The 19,421-nt window shown below is 39.7% G+C and overlaps 2 protein-coding genes across 3 annotated transcripts in view; one reads left to right on the top strand and one right to left on the bottom strand.

The window, feature by feature from the left end:
* The window catches only part of CCDC90B (coiled-coil domain containing 90B), a 41,291-nt gene extending 29,863 nt beyond the window's left edge, over positions 1-11,428 (top strand). Inside the window, exon 9 of one of the 2 annotated variants that reach the window (XM_032393498.1) lies at positions 9,084-11,428. In XM_032393498.1, the coding sequence (XP_032249389.1) occupies positions 9,084-9,151 (68 nt within the window). In that variant the 3' untranslated portion in view covers positions 9,152-11,428. Of the gene's footprint in view, positions 1-7,609; positions 7,885-9,083 lie in introns of those variants that run through there. The other variant, XM_032393500.1, reaches the window with a different exon arrangement.
* Positions 10,966-19,421, bottom strand: part of ANKRD42 (ankyrin repeat domain 42) — a 76,145-nt gene continuing 67,689 nt past the window's right edge. The window contains exons 9-12 of the mRNA XM_032393497.1: positions 18,735-18,861; positions 15,666-15,807; positions 11,971-12,053; positions 10,966-11,020 (exon numbers count right to left, since the gene is read on the bottom strand). Of these exons, the coding sequence (XP_032249388.1) occupies positions 10,972-11,020; positions 11,971-12,053; positions 15,666-15,807; positions 18,735-18,861 (401 nt within the window). The 3' untranslated portion in view covers positions 10,966-10,971. The remainder of the gene's footprint in view (positions 11,021-11,970; positions 12,054-15,665; positions 15,808-18,734; positions 18,862-19,421) is intronic.

Below are 19,421 nucleotides of genomic sequence, written 5' to 3'. Positions count from 1 at the left end.
AAACCATTTGTAGGAGGGTCTAGGAGAAATTTTGGTCATTGTTCGTCTCCGAAGGGGGACTGTGAATAGTCTAAATTTGGTAGGATCGTCTGAAAGTAGAGGTAAAAGGCCTTTACAATTTAAAAGATTTTCTGCTGTCTGGGGAACACAATTTCTTTTGTGGCAGGTGGTCTAGGATCTACTTCTAAAGGACATTGCATAGGAATGCCTGAAGCTGGCAGAGCCTGATTCCAGAGCCCTGGAAGATAGGAGCAAAGAGAGCCTTACTGCCAGTCTTGGGTGCTTTGGTTAACATTTCTGGCTTTCAGCATTTATATGAGCAACATGTATACTTTTAACCTAGAGATTAGGCCAGAGTTCTCTGTGCAATCCTGAAGGGAAATGGGAATGAAAACAGATGAGGCTGGATTTTAAGAAGGTGGGAATGAAAACAGATGAGGCTGGATTTTAAGAAGGGACATTTATGTTGGATATGGACATTGATTTTTGTCTGAAGTCTGATTTCTCTTCATCTTGTCAGGGGAGTCCCTAAGGCTAGCCATTATATTAATACAATTGAGAGCTCTCTATAAAATAGATACTTTTAAACCTGTACCTCTGAAACAAATAATACATTATATGTTAAAAAAAAAAGATAGTAGGAAGGGAAAATTGGAGGGGGAGACAAACCATGAGGGACTATGGACTCTGAGAAGCAAACTGAGGGTTCTAGAGGGGTGGGGGGATGGGTTGGCCTGGTGATGGGTATTAAAGAGGGCACGTATTGAATGGAGCACGGGGTGTTCTATGCAAACAATGGATCATGGAACGCTACATCAAAAACTAATGATGTAATGTATGGTGATTAACATAATAAGATTAAATATATATATATATATAGCCAATTTAAAGGATCCATTGTCTAGGCATTGACAAATAAGATCTGTCAGTATTAACTCAAATCAATAAGCCTTTAATGGCTTAACCAAAGCCACAAGAGGCATCCAGAGAAGGGTGGAGATAATGTAGCTCCCGTGATCCGAAAGTTTACTCCCAAAATTAATCTAAGGAAACAAAGGCCTTCATTGCACAGGTATTAAGGATAATGCAATGAAAACCGTGTCTCTGATCTCCCACAAAAATGTGAGACTCCTGTCACAAAACCACTAATCTTTGACACCAGGCAGGTGCCACTTAGGAATGGGACTTTCCAGCACTAACAACAAAGGTCCCTATGGCCTGGGACCTCTCATAAGAAACTCTGCTGAGAGGGGCATAGCTAGACAGGGTCAGAACCCATCTATTCAACTGGCCATCAAGGTGTACCCTCTGGATAGTGGAGACCAAAAAGAATATTCTCAGTGGTCACAAAGCCAAGCTCTGAAGACCTAGAATAAGACAAAAGGGAAAAAACCATGCAGTTTTTCTTGTAGCTAAGCCTTGGGGGGTCTCTTGGAACAACACTAATACCTGGGAGGCTTATGCTATGGATTGTGTGTTTTACAGTCTACCTTGTTGCACAGAAGTTTTCTGGAAGTTGGCAAGTGACCTGTGTCAATCTAAGCTGTCCAGGACCAACTTATCTTAGCATGGGAGTCTTTGAGCTAGGTGGCAAGCACTCTACTGGCTTTTAAGTGACAAACCTGTGCCCACCAATTTTGTGGCTTCCAAGATGTCCCTTAGCAACAGCCTTTACCTCATGTATGACAAATGACATAAAAGACACAGGAAAACAAAGACAGAGAGTCCCTGGGATGAAATGGATCCATAACCAAGGAGTACTCTACTTAATTTACCAACAGTCATTAAGCACAAGGAACTAGTTCCACAAATATTTTCTCCCGCTCATCTTCATTTAGAAAAAGGGTTCTCACCACTCTTGCTCTTGACTCAGATTCCATAGAGATTCCAGGAGATACACATGATAAGAAATCTTACCCTCTGCTGGCTATATGTCAGATTTCCCAAGGATCTCTCTGCTGCAGCAGTGCCAGGGGAGAGTGGTATCCAGTGAGTTTAAAGCATCCTGCTGTTTATGCCAACTGTCAGGAAGAAAGAATGTCCTCTGCCCTTCAGGGTTCTTCTAGCTGGATCAAGAATCAAATTGACATGACACATTAACAGGAGAAAATCAAATTTGGTTTCATATGGACATGGGGAATCCACAGACATGAAATCCCAACAGGCAACATGAAGCTTACATGACATCCTGAGCTAAGGAGACGGGTTATGGATCCTGGGGATAGAGAGGGGGAGGAAGGTCCATTAGCACCAGTCAAAATCAAACAAGTCAGAGACTCTGGAAGGAATCATCTTTTTAAGCCAAGCAACCTGTTCTTTGATCTTTCGTAACTGAGTTTCAGCTTCCCCAGAAAAGTTGCTCTAGGCATAGCAGGTGGTCACCAGAGCATAGACACCGCTTTGCTCAGCGAAAAAATAATCAAGAGCTATTCTATTATCAAGGACAACTTTGACTACAGAATCTAAGGATCTTTGTTGGGCTATTTTTTTTAGCAGCAAATTTTGTAATAATTTAAGAATTAAGGAGAAGTTCTTAATCATAGTCTCATTTATATATTTATCCCTAAACAGGGAAATAGGGATTGGCCAAAAGGAGTGAATCCTGAATCAGAAAAGCATCCTGGTATAAATCCTTCAAACTTAGGGGAGTCGAAACACTGTGATGTCTTATTTTGCTTGTGAAAACTTAAAGGCCTTTATTTACACAAAACAAGACAAACATGTGCCTCAACACACCAGCAATAACCAAAATATGTCACTGCAGACTGTCCAAGAGAAGGCCATGCACACCACCAGCAGTTCCCAAACTGAACTCAAGCAGACTTCATTCAGGGACTATGGACTAGAAATGAGGAAAGGACTAAACCAGTAAACCCCAGTAACTGGGGGAAGGATTCCAATGTGGAATTGTAGACTGAACCAAGGGCTAAAGTCCATTAGAGCCTTCTTTGTTAGTCTAGACTGATTCATTAACCCTGGACTGGAAAGCCAATTAGATGGGTGGCTTGAACCCAAAAAGCAGAGCTGAAACTGACTTGCCAAAGGCCCTCAAATGACAAGAAAGTGAACACTCCGCATTTGCGGGGTGCCACACCTGTGTTTCTCATTGTCCCCAAAAGCCAATAGATGTTTGCGTCAGATCTCACCGCTGCCACCAAATCTGTTAAAAAAACAAACCTAGTAAACTTGAAGATCTAATTGGCTTTATTAAATCATTCATGAACTGGGCAGCATCTCATTTAGCCAGTAGAGGGGAGCTCCCAGGAGTTGTCCAAAATGTAAGGTTTTGGGGCACCTGGCTGGATGGCTCAGTTGAGAGAGCATGTGACTTTTGATCTTGGGGTCATGAGTTTGAGCCTCATATTGGGTATAGAGATTACTTAAATAAAACTTAAAAAAAAAAAAAGGTGAAAAGGAGAGCTGGGCAAGTAGGTTATTAGCAAAAGGATTGTTCCAAGCAGTCACTTTCCCTTAGTGGAAGAGCAGGAAGTCTTATGCAGATCACTTCATCTTCTTGTGGGGGATGGAGAGGACTCATGTGGTAGACTCCTCGCTGATCCACAAAATTCCTGACTGACTGGTTAAAACCACACTGTTTAAACTACAATCAGATATTAAGCCCCAGTCTGGGGACTTGGCCTCAGTGACACCACTTGGGGCCTGTGGTTTTAACATTGTGTTTTTCAGAGAAAGTAATTGCTGTCATTTGATATTGAGACCTGTTAGCTCCTATCTCCCAGGGTAACCATGGAGCACAAAAGAAAAAAAAGAGCTAGAACACATTTCCTTTATCACTTGACGTGCTGGAAGAATAGAAGATTAACAGGCAGTAAGTTTAAGATGTAAGTTTAACTGGTGACTCTGCAACCTAATAGGAAAAAGCATATGGATATCAAAGAAATACATAAAAACAAGTACAAAGTGATGCAAAGATAAACTGGTTATTCCATAATGCAAAAAAATGAAAATATTACTTTTATTCCTATGTTTTTCCATAAGGATTTACAGAGTGGACTTACAGAGAAAGATCACTAAAACAGAGGCAAAAACCATAGCAAGCATAGGGGTAAAATTACCCTATACTTTGAATCCAGCTGAGTACAAATATTAGAGACCCAAAAATTAGATTGTCACATACTGAGCTTCTCAAGTACCATGTGACTGACACAGTTACAGGGCCCGAAGGAATGAGAAGAGTGCCCTACTTTTGTAGTACTTTTCTCTTTCTTTTTATAAAAAGTAATGTGTTTTACTATTAGAGTATATCTCTTTCTAGGCTTTTTCTTCTGTATATAAATATTGCGGATTATTAAAAATAATAACTAGATTGTATTGTACAGACTACAGCTTTTTCAAATTTAACCAAATGTTTTGAGTATCTTTACATATCAATACATATGTATGTTTTTACTAGAAAGTATTCCATTATATGAAAATGCCATGATTTATTTCTCCAGACCTCTGTTGGCAAACATTCTGCTCCCAATTTCTCATTATTATAAATGATATTGTACCCAACAGCCATGTGTGTGACACGCACATGTGCGCACACACATACACATATCTTTCTGCCCTTATGCTAGTAGTTCTGTATAATTGTTTAGGACCATCTAAAATTGGGGGTCCAAAAGATACGCACATTTAAAATGGCTTATATTACTGAATTGTTGTCCAAAATAAAACTGATTTATACCATCAGTGGTTTTCTGGGCAGCCTCTATGAGTGAAGGTGGAGCCCCCAGCTCTCAGCTGATACATACCTCCTTTCCTTTCTTCACCTTGAATCGTTTAAAATATTTTCTCTTTTTAAAATACTGAGCTTCTGTTGAAGATTCATTTGAAAAAGAGTTCTAAGGCTAAAGTAAGTTTTGAAAACAACTAGCAAAGTCTCTAACTAGAGATCTTCAGTTCACTGGTGATGCTCAGGGGAAATTACAAAATTGCCCAGTTTGCAGTGTTCATTCCCACTTTCAGAATAGATCTCAGAGCAACCTAGGTTAGGAGGAGCTTCCGATTCTACTCAGCTTCCTCTAAGAGTGTTTACCTAGATAGGTATCTTAGTTAAAGTCCCTTTTACCCTCGGTTTGAAGATGGTGGTGATCTCCAGAAAGCTTTCTTTCAGTAGTGGCTGAATGTAAGGGAGACTTGAATAGACTTAGTGGCAGTGACAAAAGAAACATGTCATTGTTTACAAAATACTTTTTCTGAGTTACCTTCCTTTCCTTTTTTCACTTGAGGATTTGCAACCAGCCATTCTGAAGGCATTTTCTTTCTTCTACCTTATCCTTCAAATCTGTTATTGCTGCTGTTATTGTTAAGCCTTCTGGGAAATTAAAATTCCATACTCTTCATGGAAAGGTAACATCATGAGTGGATCCACTGCGTGTAGAATACCTGAGATGTTGCCAATAAAACAATAATATTTCACTTATTCACATACTGAATTTAATCAAGAGCAGAGGGGGAAAAAATGAAAAAAGATACTAATAAAGCCCCAGCATTCAAGATCTTGGATTTCCTTAGAGAAGAAACCCTTATAAAATTATAAATTGTAATCAGTTTGGTTATTTGGTTTCCCAGCATTATCATACATACAAGACTCTTACTTGCAGTGATCATACATCCAACTTGAACTAGCTTAGGCATAAAAAGAAAATGTGTTAGTTTACATATTGAATTATGGAAGGGCATAGGTATAGCTTGACCTCAGGGATAATTGGAATCACAGTTTACTCTGTATCTTGTCTCTGAGTATCTGCCTCATTCTCTTATGCCATCTTTCTCCAACTCCATTGGAAACATGGCTACTTGTAGCTTCCAGATTCCTATCATTCGAGTTTCACCAACCAAGAAAAATTACCCCTTTCCTTATTTCCAATTCAGAACAGCCCTGGGAAGGCGTCTGAATGGCCCATTTTTGAGTCAAACACCACCCTTTGACCCAGATCACTGTTGCCAAGGAGAGAAGAGCTCTAAGATAATGGCCGCTCCAGGTGATCGATATAGGTAATGCGGCATATTCTGTTCTAAACAGACAAGTAAGAAGACAATCTAACATTACAGAGTACTTAAGAGGTACCAGATACACACTCACGTGAGCATCCTATGTAGGGATGTGTCCTTCACAGGCCACAGAAGATAAATAGCAAAGGTGAAAGCAATTTGGGTAGCAAAATAACACCAGTGAGACATAGTAACCACTCACAGCAGAAACTTCAATACAGTAACCATTGTGTTGTATATTCTAAAAAGGAATGAAATGCCTCCTTCCTCAATAATTTAAGTGTTCATTTGGTAGTCTAAGAAAATTTATCAGCAGTTTGGGTTAGCAGAGAATATAATCACCTACACAGCACTCTGTGGCTTCAAGAAATGACAAATTAAATTGAATCCCTCAAGTGGCTAGAGGTAAGTAAGATGAACAGAATGGTTTTTAAACAGTAACTCTGGACTCAAGTACACATAATGTTGAGTCCTTGTTCCACCACTTGCCAGCAATTTATAACTTTGGGCTGGTTGCCTTATCTCTGCAATGGGATAATATCACCAATCTTATATGGTTTTAATTGTGGTTAAATAAGGTAATGTATATAATTGCTCAGCACACTGCTGTGGAACATGGTAAAGAGTATAGGATCCAATGGATGAATGTATAATTGACCAGAATGTATAATTGACAAGAAACTTAAGGGTTACTCTTTCCTCAAATATCCAGCCTCCCTGTGTGTCTTAGGCCTAATCCCATTTCTTAAAATTAAGGAAATGAAAAAAAAATTAAGGAAATGACCTTGTCATTAACCAAATTTCAGTTAGTTATTAGGATCAAATGGGATAATGTGTAGAGTTATATGTTTAAATTACAGTAGCTTTACTATGAAAGGCTGTTTCTTGAATCTTTAGTCATAAAAGTTCGCCATTCAGTTCTGGGTCTCTATTTTAAAAGTCAAGGCTACTTAAACAAACTAGAAACTAGGGAGTCCCTGAAAGCCTCACCAGATTTAATTTCTTAAAGGAGAACAAAAATGTTTTCTGTCCAGAATCTAGCAAAGAGTAGGTGGCACATTAACTACTTTAAAAGCCTTTTCTTCTACCTGTGATTTTTTAGAGGATCTTCGTTAAAATTTCATGTATAAATTTTTTATAATCATGAAATTGTTTTTAAATGTACTGAAAAGGCAATTAAAGTTTTCTTCTCTTGGATGATATGGATGTCCATTTTATTACATCATTTTTTAATTTTGGTAAGAAGGTTTTCCCACTTAATAAGATCTAAAATTAGATTGCATAATCATTTAAAGTAGTCATTGTTAATACTAATGTTAATGACTTGAAGCACTGTTTATAGATTCTAACTGACATAATTTGTAAACTGTCATCCTTGTTCTGGTTTAAAATACAGGAAGCCTTTAAGAATTGGTATTTATCCTGCCCTAAAAGATATACTTTATCCTTAGCGTAATTTTCTGGGAATAAAACACCTAAGGTAGAAAATTGGTTGGACTTCCTTTGTTTTTTGCTCTTCATTTAATTTGAAGATGACATTATTATGTCTGTCTCTGCAAAATAATATCAAATGTGTGACCCATAAAATGGTATCTTCTTTTCACAGCCTCAGTGTTTACTTGCCTGGCAATAGCATTGGGATTTTACAGAATTTGGAAATAGTAGAGAAACTACTATATTATGCTGCTGTGGGCTTAGAACACTACGCCAGGATACATTTATTCTGAACATGGAAGTTGTGGCAGATACTCAATACAAGGTTATTCAGAGTACATATGGACTAAAAAATATTTTAAAATGGGAAGATGTGCTTTGAGTTTGTGTTTTGTGTGTGTCTTTATTATGTTGAAAAGCTGTCATTCAAAACCTGATTGATTTGAGATAGAGGCTTTTTTCGTCTTTATCCTTTTCATAGTTGATAGAAACCAATCCAGAGTTTTCTTGTGTTTGCTTGAACAAATGTATTTCATAATGTCTGCTGCAAATTTAAAAACTATTCCCAAGCCTACATACTTGTAATTGTATTCAGCTTCCCTGGTAACTACTGCACAGTTACCTTTTCATAGAAAATAAAATCTCGTTTTAACAAAGTTGTTTGGATTTTAAAGGCAACTTACCATATATGGAGATTGGGTTTCTTGGTAGTGAATTAAAACATTGAACTTTAAAATAATGTGTGCCCTAGTGCAACTGTAGGACACTTGGTATGAAATCTTCAAGTTGCTATGTCTTGGGCTCTGATTATTACATATACTTCATTTTTTTTGATTCACAAAAACCAGTTTATCCCTGCTTCTTAGGAACCCATCTTAAATTTACATAAAATGAAGAGGGTTTTTTGGGTTTTTGTTTGTTTTTTATGAGTCACTTAAATTCAGTAAACTTCTATTTGGTGACTAAGTAGACCAAGCAGGGTTATATAAGGACTAGTCAAGGGTCAATAAAAACCCTTCACCGTATTTGAAAAACAAAGTTTATAATTCCCATTTCGTCAATCTTTAAGAATTTTGATACATGAATATTTAAAAGTATGCAGTATTTTTTTAATATGAAGGAAAAAAATGAGGCAATGGAAACAGCAATGGTCACCAACGCTGAACTTAGTGATTGTTTTGTTGAATAATAGCTACCACTGCCTATACAAGGGGGACTATGCTAAATAATATATAGCAACTCACCTTTTTTTTTTTTTTTTTTCAAAGCAGTCCTCCTCTTAGTGGGTGGTATTATCCTTACTTTACAGCTGAAAAAACAAGCTAAATGAAGTTAAGGTGACACAGTTGTAACTCACACAACTGAGGTTGCCAAGGCTATACTGCAGACAAGCCACACAGTCTTTAAATTCCAGTCTTTAAATTCTTTCTTACTCGGTATTCTAGTCATCTACAGGTTGAGGCCTCTCTTGATAGATGGACAAACAATCACAAGGCATGGGAAAAAAAACATTTCTACTTATATCTCTCTAACGTCTTTTTCACTTCTGTTTTTGTGTTTCACTAACATAATGTGGCATTATATATATATATTTGGTCTTTGTCCCCAGTTCCTGTTCTCCTAAAACCCTTGTATTTTCTTGATAGGGGTAATTACAAGCTTCTGTTTTCTTGGCACAAAGCTCCTAAAATCCTCCAGATCTCCTGAATGGTAAGAGTGTATTCTGTATGCTGAGGGGATAGGCGGCTGGGAGCCCTTCTGTAACTTCAGAATGGGGACTGGTTGCCAAATAGACCAAGGCGTGATTAAAGATTGGAACATTCAGCCTCCCTGATCTCCCAACTCAACCTCTGGGAAAGGGAGAAGACAGGAGAGGAGCTGAAGGTTGAGTTCAGTTCCCACTGGTCAATCCACTGAACACATCAGGGTGCTAGGAGGGTGGCACACAGAAGGAAGTCATGGAAGCCCCATGCACCTCTCACTCCGCACCTCGTCCTTCGCATCTCCGTTTGGCTGTTGCTGAAATGTATCCTTTCTATTAAACTGGTGACAGTCAAGTATTTTTCTTCTGAGCTCTGTCAGTCATTCCAACCAACTGTGGAACCTGAGGAGGGGGTTCAGGTAACCCCCAGATGTACCACTGATTAGTCAGAAGTACCAGTGACAACCTGGGACTTGAAAAAGGGTGTCTGAAGTGGCGACATTCTTGTGGGACTGAGCTCTTAACCTGTGGTCTGACACGAACTCTGGGAAGTTAGTATCAGAATTGAATTGTTGAACACCCAGACGGTGTCCAGAAAATCCAAGAATTGGTTGTGTTGGAAAACACCACGCGTAACAGGACAATAATACATATATGTGATTTATGATTAAAAACATGTAATTTCAGGATTGTATTAACAATTTTGATTCAGTGGCTATAATAAGACCCAAAATAATAATGGTTTAAATAACAAAGAGGTTTAAGTTCTCTCTTACCTACAGTGTAGGTATAAGCTTTCCCAGGCTAGTATGTCGGCTCCACGGCTCCACGGTATCCAGGCGCAGGATCCTTTTTATCTTATTCTACAATCCCTGGTGTTGCCCTCATTCACAAGGTCCAGTGACTCACTACCATATCCACATTCCAGAAACAGGGGCAAGATGTGTGGGCAAGCCCCTTCCCTTTAAGGTCATGACCCTGAGGTTATATACACACCATTTTTGCCCACACTCTATTGGCCACAACTTGGTGTTTTAGCTGCAAAGGAGATTGGGAAGTTAGTTAGCCTTTATCCTGAGCAGCCACAAGCCCAGGTAAATCCTAACACTGCGGAAAAAAGGGAGAACAGGTACTGGGGGACAACCAGGGAACCTCTTCCTTCAAGGGTGCACACTTCTATGACAACAACACTCTTCTAGTTATTTCCTACCTCAGTGGTACAGAGAGACTGGAGATGTGGCCTTGAGAAAACTGGAGCAAGAATAACAAACTATGTACAGAGTAGGGATTCACCTTAGGGTCACCAGCCTGGAAGGAAGAAGGTGAGAAACTGGGTTCGGGAATTCCTGTAGTGGTTAAGAATGCAGACTCTGAACTTGCCCCACTGAGGTGAGAATCCTGGTTCCACAGTGCTGTGTGATTCTGGGCAAATTACTTTAATTCCCATCTGTAAAATACACCTATCATCTCCTACTGCTGTGGTGAGAATTAAAAGATAATACGTGGAAAGGACTCGGCACAGGTCTCACACATAGTACGTACCAAATAAATGTTTTATTAGATCGAAGACCTCTTGCAAACCATAGAGAAACTAACAATGATCAAAAGGATAGGTGAAACATTTTTTAAAACTGGCTTACAGACCCCTGACCAGCCTGAACTGGTCTCACATGCAAACACGCTCATGTCAGGGCAAACTGGTCCCGATGATACTGTGTCAGAATGGCCTTTAAGCGTCCATGGAAAGTACGTGCCAGGGCCCAGAGGGTGGGCAGTCGGGGGTGTGGTGAGAAGGCTGTGGCCAGCAAGGCCCAAAGCCAACAATCAGATCTTCAGGGGGAGGCCGATCTAGACAACTGCCCCAAGACAGTCACAAATTGGCTACATGGAGGAGGAAGTGGGTAGAGTTAGAAAGGAGGGCATGAAGTCAGAACTGAAATGCTGTGGTGGTTTTTTTGGTCAGCAATGTCAGGAGGCGGGGGAGGGAAGAGAGAATAATAAAGCCATGTATTTATTATCCTGTCCAGTCGGCCTCATTTTTATATTGATTTCTTATAAAGCTCGCAAGACAGAACAATGGTTGAATTCTAAAACAGATTATTTAAATCAGTATTTTTAGCAAACATATGGGTTTTTTTTCTTTTACAAGAGCAGATTTTTATTTTATATAAAACTTTCCTGAGATATTTGGTTGCCCTTTTCTAAAATTTACTCATCTTATTTGCATTATCTCCTGAGTCCAGATGCGCTTTTTTTTTTTTTTTTTTTTTTTTTAAATTTTTTTTTTTTTTTTTTGAGAGAGAGAGAATGAGAGACAGAGAGCATGAGAGGGAGGAGGGTCAGGGGGAGAAGCAGACTCCCTGCCGAGCAGGGAGCCCGATGCGGGACTCGATCCCGGGACTCCAGGATCATGACCTGAGCCGAAGGCAGTTGCTTAACCAACTGAGCCACCCAGGCGCCCCTCCAGATGCTTTCTTAAAAGTCATTTGAAAAGTTAAAAAATGATACTCTCTAGTAAGTAAAAGATAATTTTTAATGTCTATATTTCTTTTACTAGACTGTACCACCTTATATTTTAAAGTTTGTGTGAATACTTGCAAAATCAATTACTCATAAATATATAAAAAGTATTTTGGGAGGGGGAGCCCAGCTGAGTACATGTAATTTTAGCAATCCCTTTGATATTATATAGCATATTTCTGCCTTCAGAATTGAAATAGTATATAAGATTAACTCTGAGGAGCATTTATATAGATTTACATTTCTATCAATTTAAAAGTAAAAGAGAAAAATCAAGGAAGTTTATTTAAAGTTATTTCACTGATCAGTACCTTCTCACAAAAACTCCCCCAGAAGACACCTTTTTCTTAATTCGCCTCTTCTCTTTGCTTGACTCACAAGAAGAGTCATCTTCCTACAAACAGGAAAAGAGGGCCAAATGAGAAAGCTACACTAGACACAATTTCATCTTTCTACATTATCTGTTCCACAAGAAAAAATTTAACCATACTAATATTTTCAACTCTGGATTAAATTTCTTTTGGGATTTTGTGTAAATAAATTTTCCAATCTGAAGTACCAGTACATCATATTCTGTGCTGACTCACAGACTAGGGGACACGTAGAGAAATCAACCAGTCCTGTCTCTACCGAATACATCCCCAAAAGAGAATGCCTAGTTATTTCTGCTTTTATCTTAGCCTAGCACTTCTCAATATACTGCTAACTGACATACGCAGTGTTAGAAAGGCCTCCTCTGGATTCGTTGCAAGCCCCATAGTGCTAGGAATCACATTTCTTGGTTCCTCCATTCCCTCCTCTGTGTTCACACAGCCTTCTATTGCCCACTCTGCCTGCCACCACTGTTCCCAAATATTTCTCATCCAGCACGATATTCTCAGGACCCTGCACAGAAGATTCACTTAATGAATGCCATGGAAAGGAGCAAGAGAGGGCTAGAAATACAGTGGATGCTCACTGGATGTTAGTCATCTATGAATAATTCTCCCTGCACCCAGCTGGTCAGGACAGAGCTGAATGCAGGGGCTCCAAGAACAGCACAAGGCACAGGGTCGGCCCACCCCTGGACTGAGTATTCCCCAAGCTGTTCCTGCCCACACCCTTGGGCTATAAAAATAGTTACTGTTATCAAAACAGTAATAGTTTTTTGTTTTTTTTTTTAAGATTTTATTTATTTATTTGACAGAGAGAGAGACAGCGAGAGAGGGAACACAAGCAGGGGGAGTGGGAGAGGGAGAAGCAGGCTTCCCGCCGAGCAGGGAGCCCGATGCAGGGCTCGATCCCAGGACCCCGGGACCCCGGGATCATGACCTGAGCCGAAGGCAGACGCTTAACAACTGAGCCACCCAGGCACCCCAAAACAGTAATAGTTATTATTATCAAAAACTAGTTAAGTGCATTATATATGTCAAACTACCCTAAGAAACTACCCTGAGAAATTTTTTCCTGGAGAGAAATTATACTATTACAGATTGTTATTTAGAGGGGGAAAAAGTCTTAAAGGTACAGCTGAATGCAATCATAGGTCCTGACCAGAAGGTGGCAGGAGACTGAGGCAGAATTTCTTGAATCTATAGAAATGAGCACTGAATGGAAAGTTCATTTCATTTCTACTTTATATATTTACACTCCCAAATAAACAAATTCCTTCTACTTTGAGAAGCACTGGGCTCTATACATTTATCTACTGACAATGTTTATTAAACTCGAATACAGAAAATGAAAGGAAGGAAAAAGAAAAGATATGCAGAAGGGGGGAATATACTACCATGAATACTACTAGATAGAAAATACCTCAGTATTTCCACACAGTATTTCATTTAACATCAATACAATCTCGTGAGATAGATTTTCCCCTTTTTAAAGATGAAATTGAGACTCAGAAGCTTTTGCAGAAAAGCAGTGCCAGACCTGCAGCTGCCTTTAGAGGTCGATGACATTTGCGCATTTACAAAAATTCGATTAACCTAAAGCAGGACTGCAAAAAAAAAAAAACGATGGGCCCAGAGGACAGGGCCCTCGAGTCAGCTCTCCTGAAAACCTACACATTGTTGGTAGAGAGCAAAGTTTTGAGGGAGGATGTGCTGGAGAGCATGGAATCAAACCTGACCCTGAAAACAGACACTTCCGGGTAAGAAAATATTTAAACAGCCATTAAAAAACCAAAGTTTTCTAGGCAGACAAATCAATTTGCAATGACTCAAAAGAAGGTGAGGCTTGGGTAATCTCTGAAAGACCGAGGAGCGGGACAAAACCACACACGCCCCCGTCACGGCAGCGGGGTGTGCAGAGCGCCTGCCCCAGGGTGACGAGGCAACAACAGGGCTGCGACTGTCCGCGGTCGTCAATGGAAGGTAAGTGTCCGCTGGTCCTCTAGCCCACAGCCTGTGACTGCGCGGGCTGGCCTCGCTGTACGAAAGTCCCCCGGGAGCTGAGGGCGGTACAAGGTGAGCACCGCAAAAATGAAGAGAATGGGTTGTTATAATTAATTACGTCTCTTGGAAAATTAAGGACTGGTGAGATACCAAAACTCGGCGAAAGCGTCTGTATTTGTACATGCAGAGAAATACACATACGTGTTTGTAAATGCATCGCACGTTGTGTAACAGGCATACCAAACCGTTGCCAGTAGCCTCCTCCGGAGACTGGGGCTTGGTGCGGGAAGGAACGACTGCCCTGTTTTTAACATTTTACAACAAGCACACAGACTATTTTCATATTTTTAAAGTGGCTATTAAAGAGACTAATGATAAGTTTGTGCAAACTATAAGGAGCCAGGAAGTTTTTTTTATCAATCAGGTTCGAGGTGATACAGGTCTGGGGCAGAATTAACTCACCCGTGATGACTGAAGAAAACATCTCCAGCCGGAAGGAAAATACGAAGCGTACCTGAATCCCTGCGCCACACCACAAGAGCTTCCCCAAAGGCCACATCATGGCCATCTTCACTCACAGAAGAGAGTGAGGGTCACAGAGTGTCCCCAGCGTGCTCTCTGCCTGTCCACTCTGAGACGAGGTGGCCCGAATTTCTTGTTTTCACTCTATTCTCTATATTCTACCTGCTTTTCTGTATTTGTTCTTTGTATCTGTTTGTCATATTCATTTCTTTTCAGCTTCCTTCTACATAGTTGTCCTTCCTGTCACTCTAAAGCATCTTTCTGTATTTTAGAGCTGTATTCTGAATTTCAAATTCATAATTCTAGCTAGAAATTATGAAAAGAGCTAAGGCTATGGGGTCAAAAGCTAGAAATTGAATACTGGTCCCACCATTACTAGCTGTGTGAATTTAGACAAGTCACTTAAACTCTCTGAGCCTCGGTTTCCTCACATGTTAAATGAGGGCAGATCAAATGACATATGATAACACATGAAAACTTTGTAAAGGTGAAGTGTTACAAGTGTTAGCTTTCATTACTCTGTAATCTGAACAAAGGATGCTATGAAAACTCCCACTCTGGCTCCTTTCTACTCTTCAAACTCCTCTTGAGGATATGCTCACTTTGGCAGCACATATACTAAAAACTTCTTTTGATGGGCTGAAGCTTTCTTACATGGACTCCATTCCACTTTATTTTGGCTACTTAGAATATTAAAATATACATACTCTAGGTGCCTGAGAATTCTTATCACTCCGCTTATAAAAAAATATTTTTTCTTATATGTCTCAATATTTACTGTACATTTATTAATGAGGATGCTGTTCTAACCAGTGCAAATATGGATATATATGTATGCATGTGTGTGTACATATAAAGTTTTATATAGTTATATATATAAAGATATAGCTATGTAGAGAGATATATTCCTTTAGTCTTTACAACACTTTACAAAGTATAAATTATTATCTCCAGTTTAAAAATAAGGCAGAGAGGTTAAATGACTTGTCCAAAATAAAAAAGGTTGTGGCCAAGAACCAAACCCAGAGTCCCAGTCCAAAGCTTATGCTCTTAGCTACTCTTATATACTACTTCTTGAGAGAGATAAATGTGTTAAGAAGGATACCAACCACAGCAAAGTTGGGGACCTGAATCCTTTCCAGTGTCTCCCTGAGTTGATCCACCTCTGCACGATACTCATCCAGCTGACCTTCTAATTTTTCTCTACGAAGCCGTTCGTACTCCAGCTGGCCCTGCAGCTCCTTGACAGTCCTGTCAAAAAGAAGTTTTCTCAATCAATCTCCAGTATCAACTAATAATTATTTTTGGCCAGAGTGAAAAAGCATCCATGGATTGCATTTAAGGCAAATAAATCATTTATTTGACAAATATGAATGAGGAGTCTACTATGAGCTAGCACTGATCTAGACAGCAGGGATACAGCAGGGAAAAAACAGGCCAAATGTGCCCTCCTGGGGCTTACCTTAGCAGTGCAGGAAGAAAAACAATGAAGAAACAAGTAAATACATGGTATGGGGAAGGTGAAAAATGCTAAGGATGAAAAAAACAAAGCAAGAAAGAGTAATATCAAATGTTGTCAAGGAGGGGATTAACACTTCGTACACAGTGGTCAGGGAAGGCCTTACTGAGAATGGATCTTCCAAACAGAGTCCTAAAGGAAATGAGAGGTAAGCAAGTAGACATCTGGGGGAAGAGCATTCCAGACAGAGGCAAGAGCAAGTGTAAAGACCCTAAAGCAGAAGTATGCCTGGTGAACTGGAAGAAAAGCAGAAGCCAATGTGGTGGAGTAGTTTAAAGGACAAGTAGCAGGTCGGAAAGGCAAAAGGGAGCCAGAAGAGGCAGTGCCTTGGAAGTCATAGCAAGGACCTAGGCTCTCACTCTGAGCAAAGTGGGAAGCCACTGGAGAGTCTGAGCAGAGAAATGGCATGATCTGACTGAGATTTGTTTTCTTTTGCTTTTGTATTTTTTTAATGATCTACAAGTTACTATGAGTAAAATAAATATCAACAGAATAATTCAATGAGTTTTGATTAATGTGTAAACCCTGTAATTACCACCACGACCAAGATATAGATTTCCATTGCCTCAGAAAGTTCCCCCATGCCCCTCCCAGGCAAACTTCGTTTCCCATAGGAACCACATTCTGAGTATCTATCATGTTAGATTAGTTTTGCCTATGCTTATAAATGAAATCGCATATTATATACTTTTATGTGCCTAGCTTCTTTTAGTCAAAGGTATGTGAGACTTACTGTACCTAGGTTTTAACATGATTACTCTGGACACTGTGTTGAGAACAGACTGCAGGGTATGGGGACTGGGAATTAGGGGGGAAGGAACAGGAAGCTGGGAGACATATCAGGAGGATGTTAAAATAAATCCAGATAAGAGATGATGTGACTTGAACCAGGGTACTTTTCTGTCTTATTGCTGGATGGTGGGGGGACGAGAATTCCCAAAGCAGCCTGGGTAGGATGTCAGGTTCCTAGGAGGGTGATCTAAGAGCATTCGGTAGTAGCTCTGGTATGGAAGTGTGTAGGGTTAAGACTGGGAATGGGGAAGAAGAATGCCCACTGTGGAAGCCTAGAATTGAGCGAATAAGAAGAGAAAATCATTCCCAGGACATGGTAATACAACCATACTTTGTTGTATTTTGACTCTGATCTAACTAACAGATCACAACAAAATTAAGAGGACATCCCTCAAACCAATACTTACCCAGTTTTTCTTGACAATTAGACCTAAAAGCAGGAGTTTGTACCTAAAGAATAAATGTCTTCAAACAGAGAAAGACATGTATCATATGACCTCACTGATATGAGGCATTCTTAATCTCAGGAAACAAACTGAGGGTTGCTGGAGTGGGGGGTGGGGTGGGAGGGATGGGGTGACTGGGTGATGGACACTGGGGAGGGTATGTGCTCTGGTAAGCACTGTGAATTGTGCAAGACTGTTGAATCTCAGATCTGTACCTCTGAAACAAATAATGCAATATATGTTAAGAAAGAAAAAAAAAAGAAGAATGTAGCAGGAGGGGAAGAATGAAGGGGGGGAAATCGGAGGGGGAGAAGAACCATGAGAGACGATGGACTCTGAAAAACAAACTGAGGGTTCTAGAGGGGAGGGGGGTGGGAGGATGGGTTAGCCTGGTGATGGGTATTGGGGAGGGCACGTTCTGCATGGAGCACTGGGTGTTATGCACAAACAATGAATCATGGAACACTATATCTAAAACTAATGATGTAATGTATGGGGATTAACATAACAATAAAAAAATTTTTTAAAAAGAATAAATGTCTTCAGATGTACTCAACACCAAGTGGGGAACCAATGCTAGAAAAGTATTAAAGCTCACTCAGAAGACACCCTTCAGTCTCAGCTGACATGAAAGTACATTCTGGCTCAAAGGCAAAGCAATCTTGAAAAAAAAAATCTGTTCAAAATCACATCAATAGTATAACCATTTCACAGTGAAATGCTATTATTAGAGCTAGAAGTTCCAAATCATAATCCTCTTAGATAACAGGTTTGCAGGCCAACAGACTCAGGCTCAAATTCTGGCTCCACGTCCCACCCTTCCAGTCCAATTGGATAGGAATGGTTAGAGACGGTTGGTTGAAAAGCTCAAAGTAGCTGTGGTCTCAAAAAAGTCTTGGGGTGCCTGGGTGGCTCAGTCAGTCGAGCATTCAACTCTTGATTTCAGCTCAGATCATGATCTCGGGGTCCTGGGATCGAGCCCCATGTCAGGCTCCATGCTTAGCAGGGAGTCTGCTTGCGATTCTCCCTTTCCCTCTCCCTCTTCCCTTGCTCATGCTATCTCTCACTCTCTCTCTAAAATAAATAAATCTTTATTTTTTTTTAAAGTCTTAACTCTATAGAGTTTCAGTTTTACAAGATGAAAAGAGTTCAGGAGATTGGTTGTACAAAAGTGTAGAAGTACTTAACACTACTGAATTACACACTTAAAAATGGTTAAGATGATACATTTCGTGTTATGCGTATTTTACCTTAACTAAAAATAATCTTAACACCTTCTCCATCTGGGGCCTTAAGAGAAAAACTGGATAGAACCTTACATTCTTTGCTAAGGATGGAAAAACAAGTTGTTCGTCAACAAACCTTCACATAGCATTTAGAAAGGTAACTAAAACAAACCATTAGAGTTTTGAGGACATTACTTTTCAGACTCAAGCTGTTCTTTCTTCTGCTTTAGATCTTCTTCTGTTATCCCTCCCAGGTGTTTATAGTTGCTCTCAGCAATTTCCAGCATGTGTCTCAATTCAACAATTTTCTTATAAGCTCTCACTGCAAGACAAAGTTGAAGACAGACCTAGTTTAGACAGACAACAGCTCATGGGCTCACAGGATGCTGCTCCTGAAATACATGCTTCTTCTAGAGCCAGTACCTGAGTGTGGAAGGAAGGTGGCATATACATAGAAGGGTAAATATCAGTAATAAAAGAGCAGGATAAACAATCACTGAAAGACCTAAATGGAGGATTCTTTTTCTGCTATTAGAGGATGTATCAAATTGATATGGCTATTAATACTATAAACAGGAAGGTTTAAAGAAGACCACAGTTTCTTAGGATTAATGGTGTATTACAAGACCATGCATAATCTACTATATATAAGAAAATTAGAAAAACTGAAATATGGTTGATATATTTAAACCAGATCTAACCCAGCCCCCCAATTTTATGTTAGTCACTTGTAATATCTATTTATGCAAGAGAACACTGAGAGAAAGAAATATTGAGGGCTGCTTTTAGCTATTATCCAACTACCAAAACTAGGATTTTTCTATTCTTTGTGGCAGTGGCTCTTAACTTGGGGTGATTTTCTCCCCCAAAGGACATGTGGCA

Source organism: Phoca vitulina, unplaced genomic scaffold, assembly GCF_004348235.1.
Source record: "Phoca vitulina isolate PV1807 unplaced genomic scaffold, GSC_HSeal_1.0 scaffold74, whole genome shotgun sequence".
NCBI classification, from domain to species: domain Eukaryota; kingdom Metazoa; phylum Chordata; class Mammalia; order Carnivora; family Phocidae; genus Phoca; species Phoca vitulina.
This window is presented reverse-complemented; position numbering and strand designations above follow the sequence as displayed.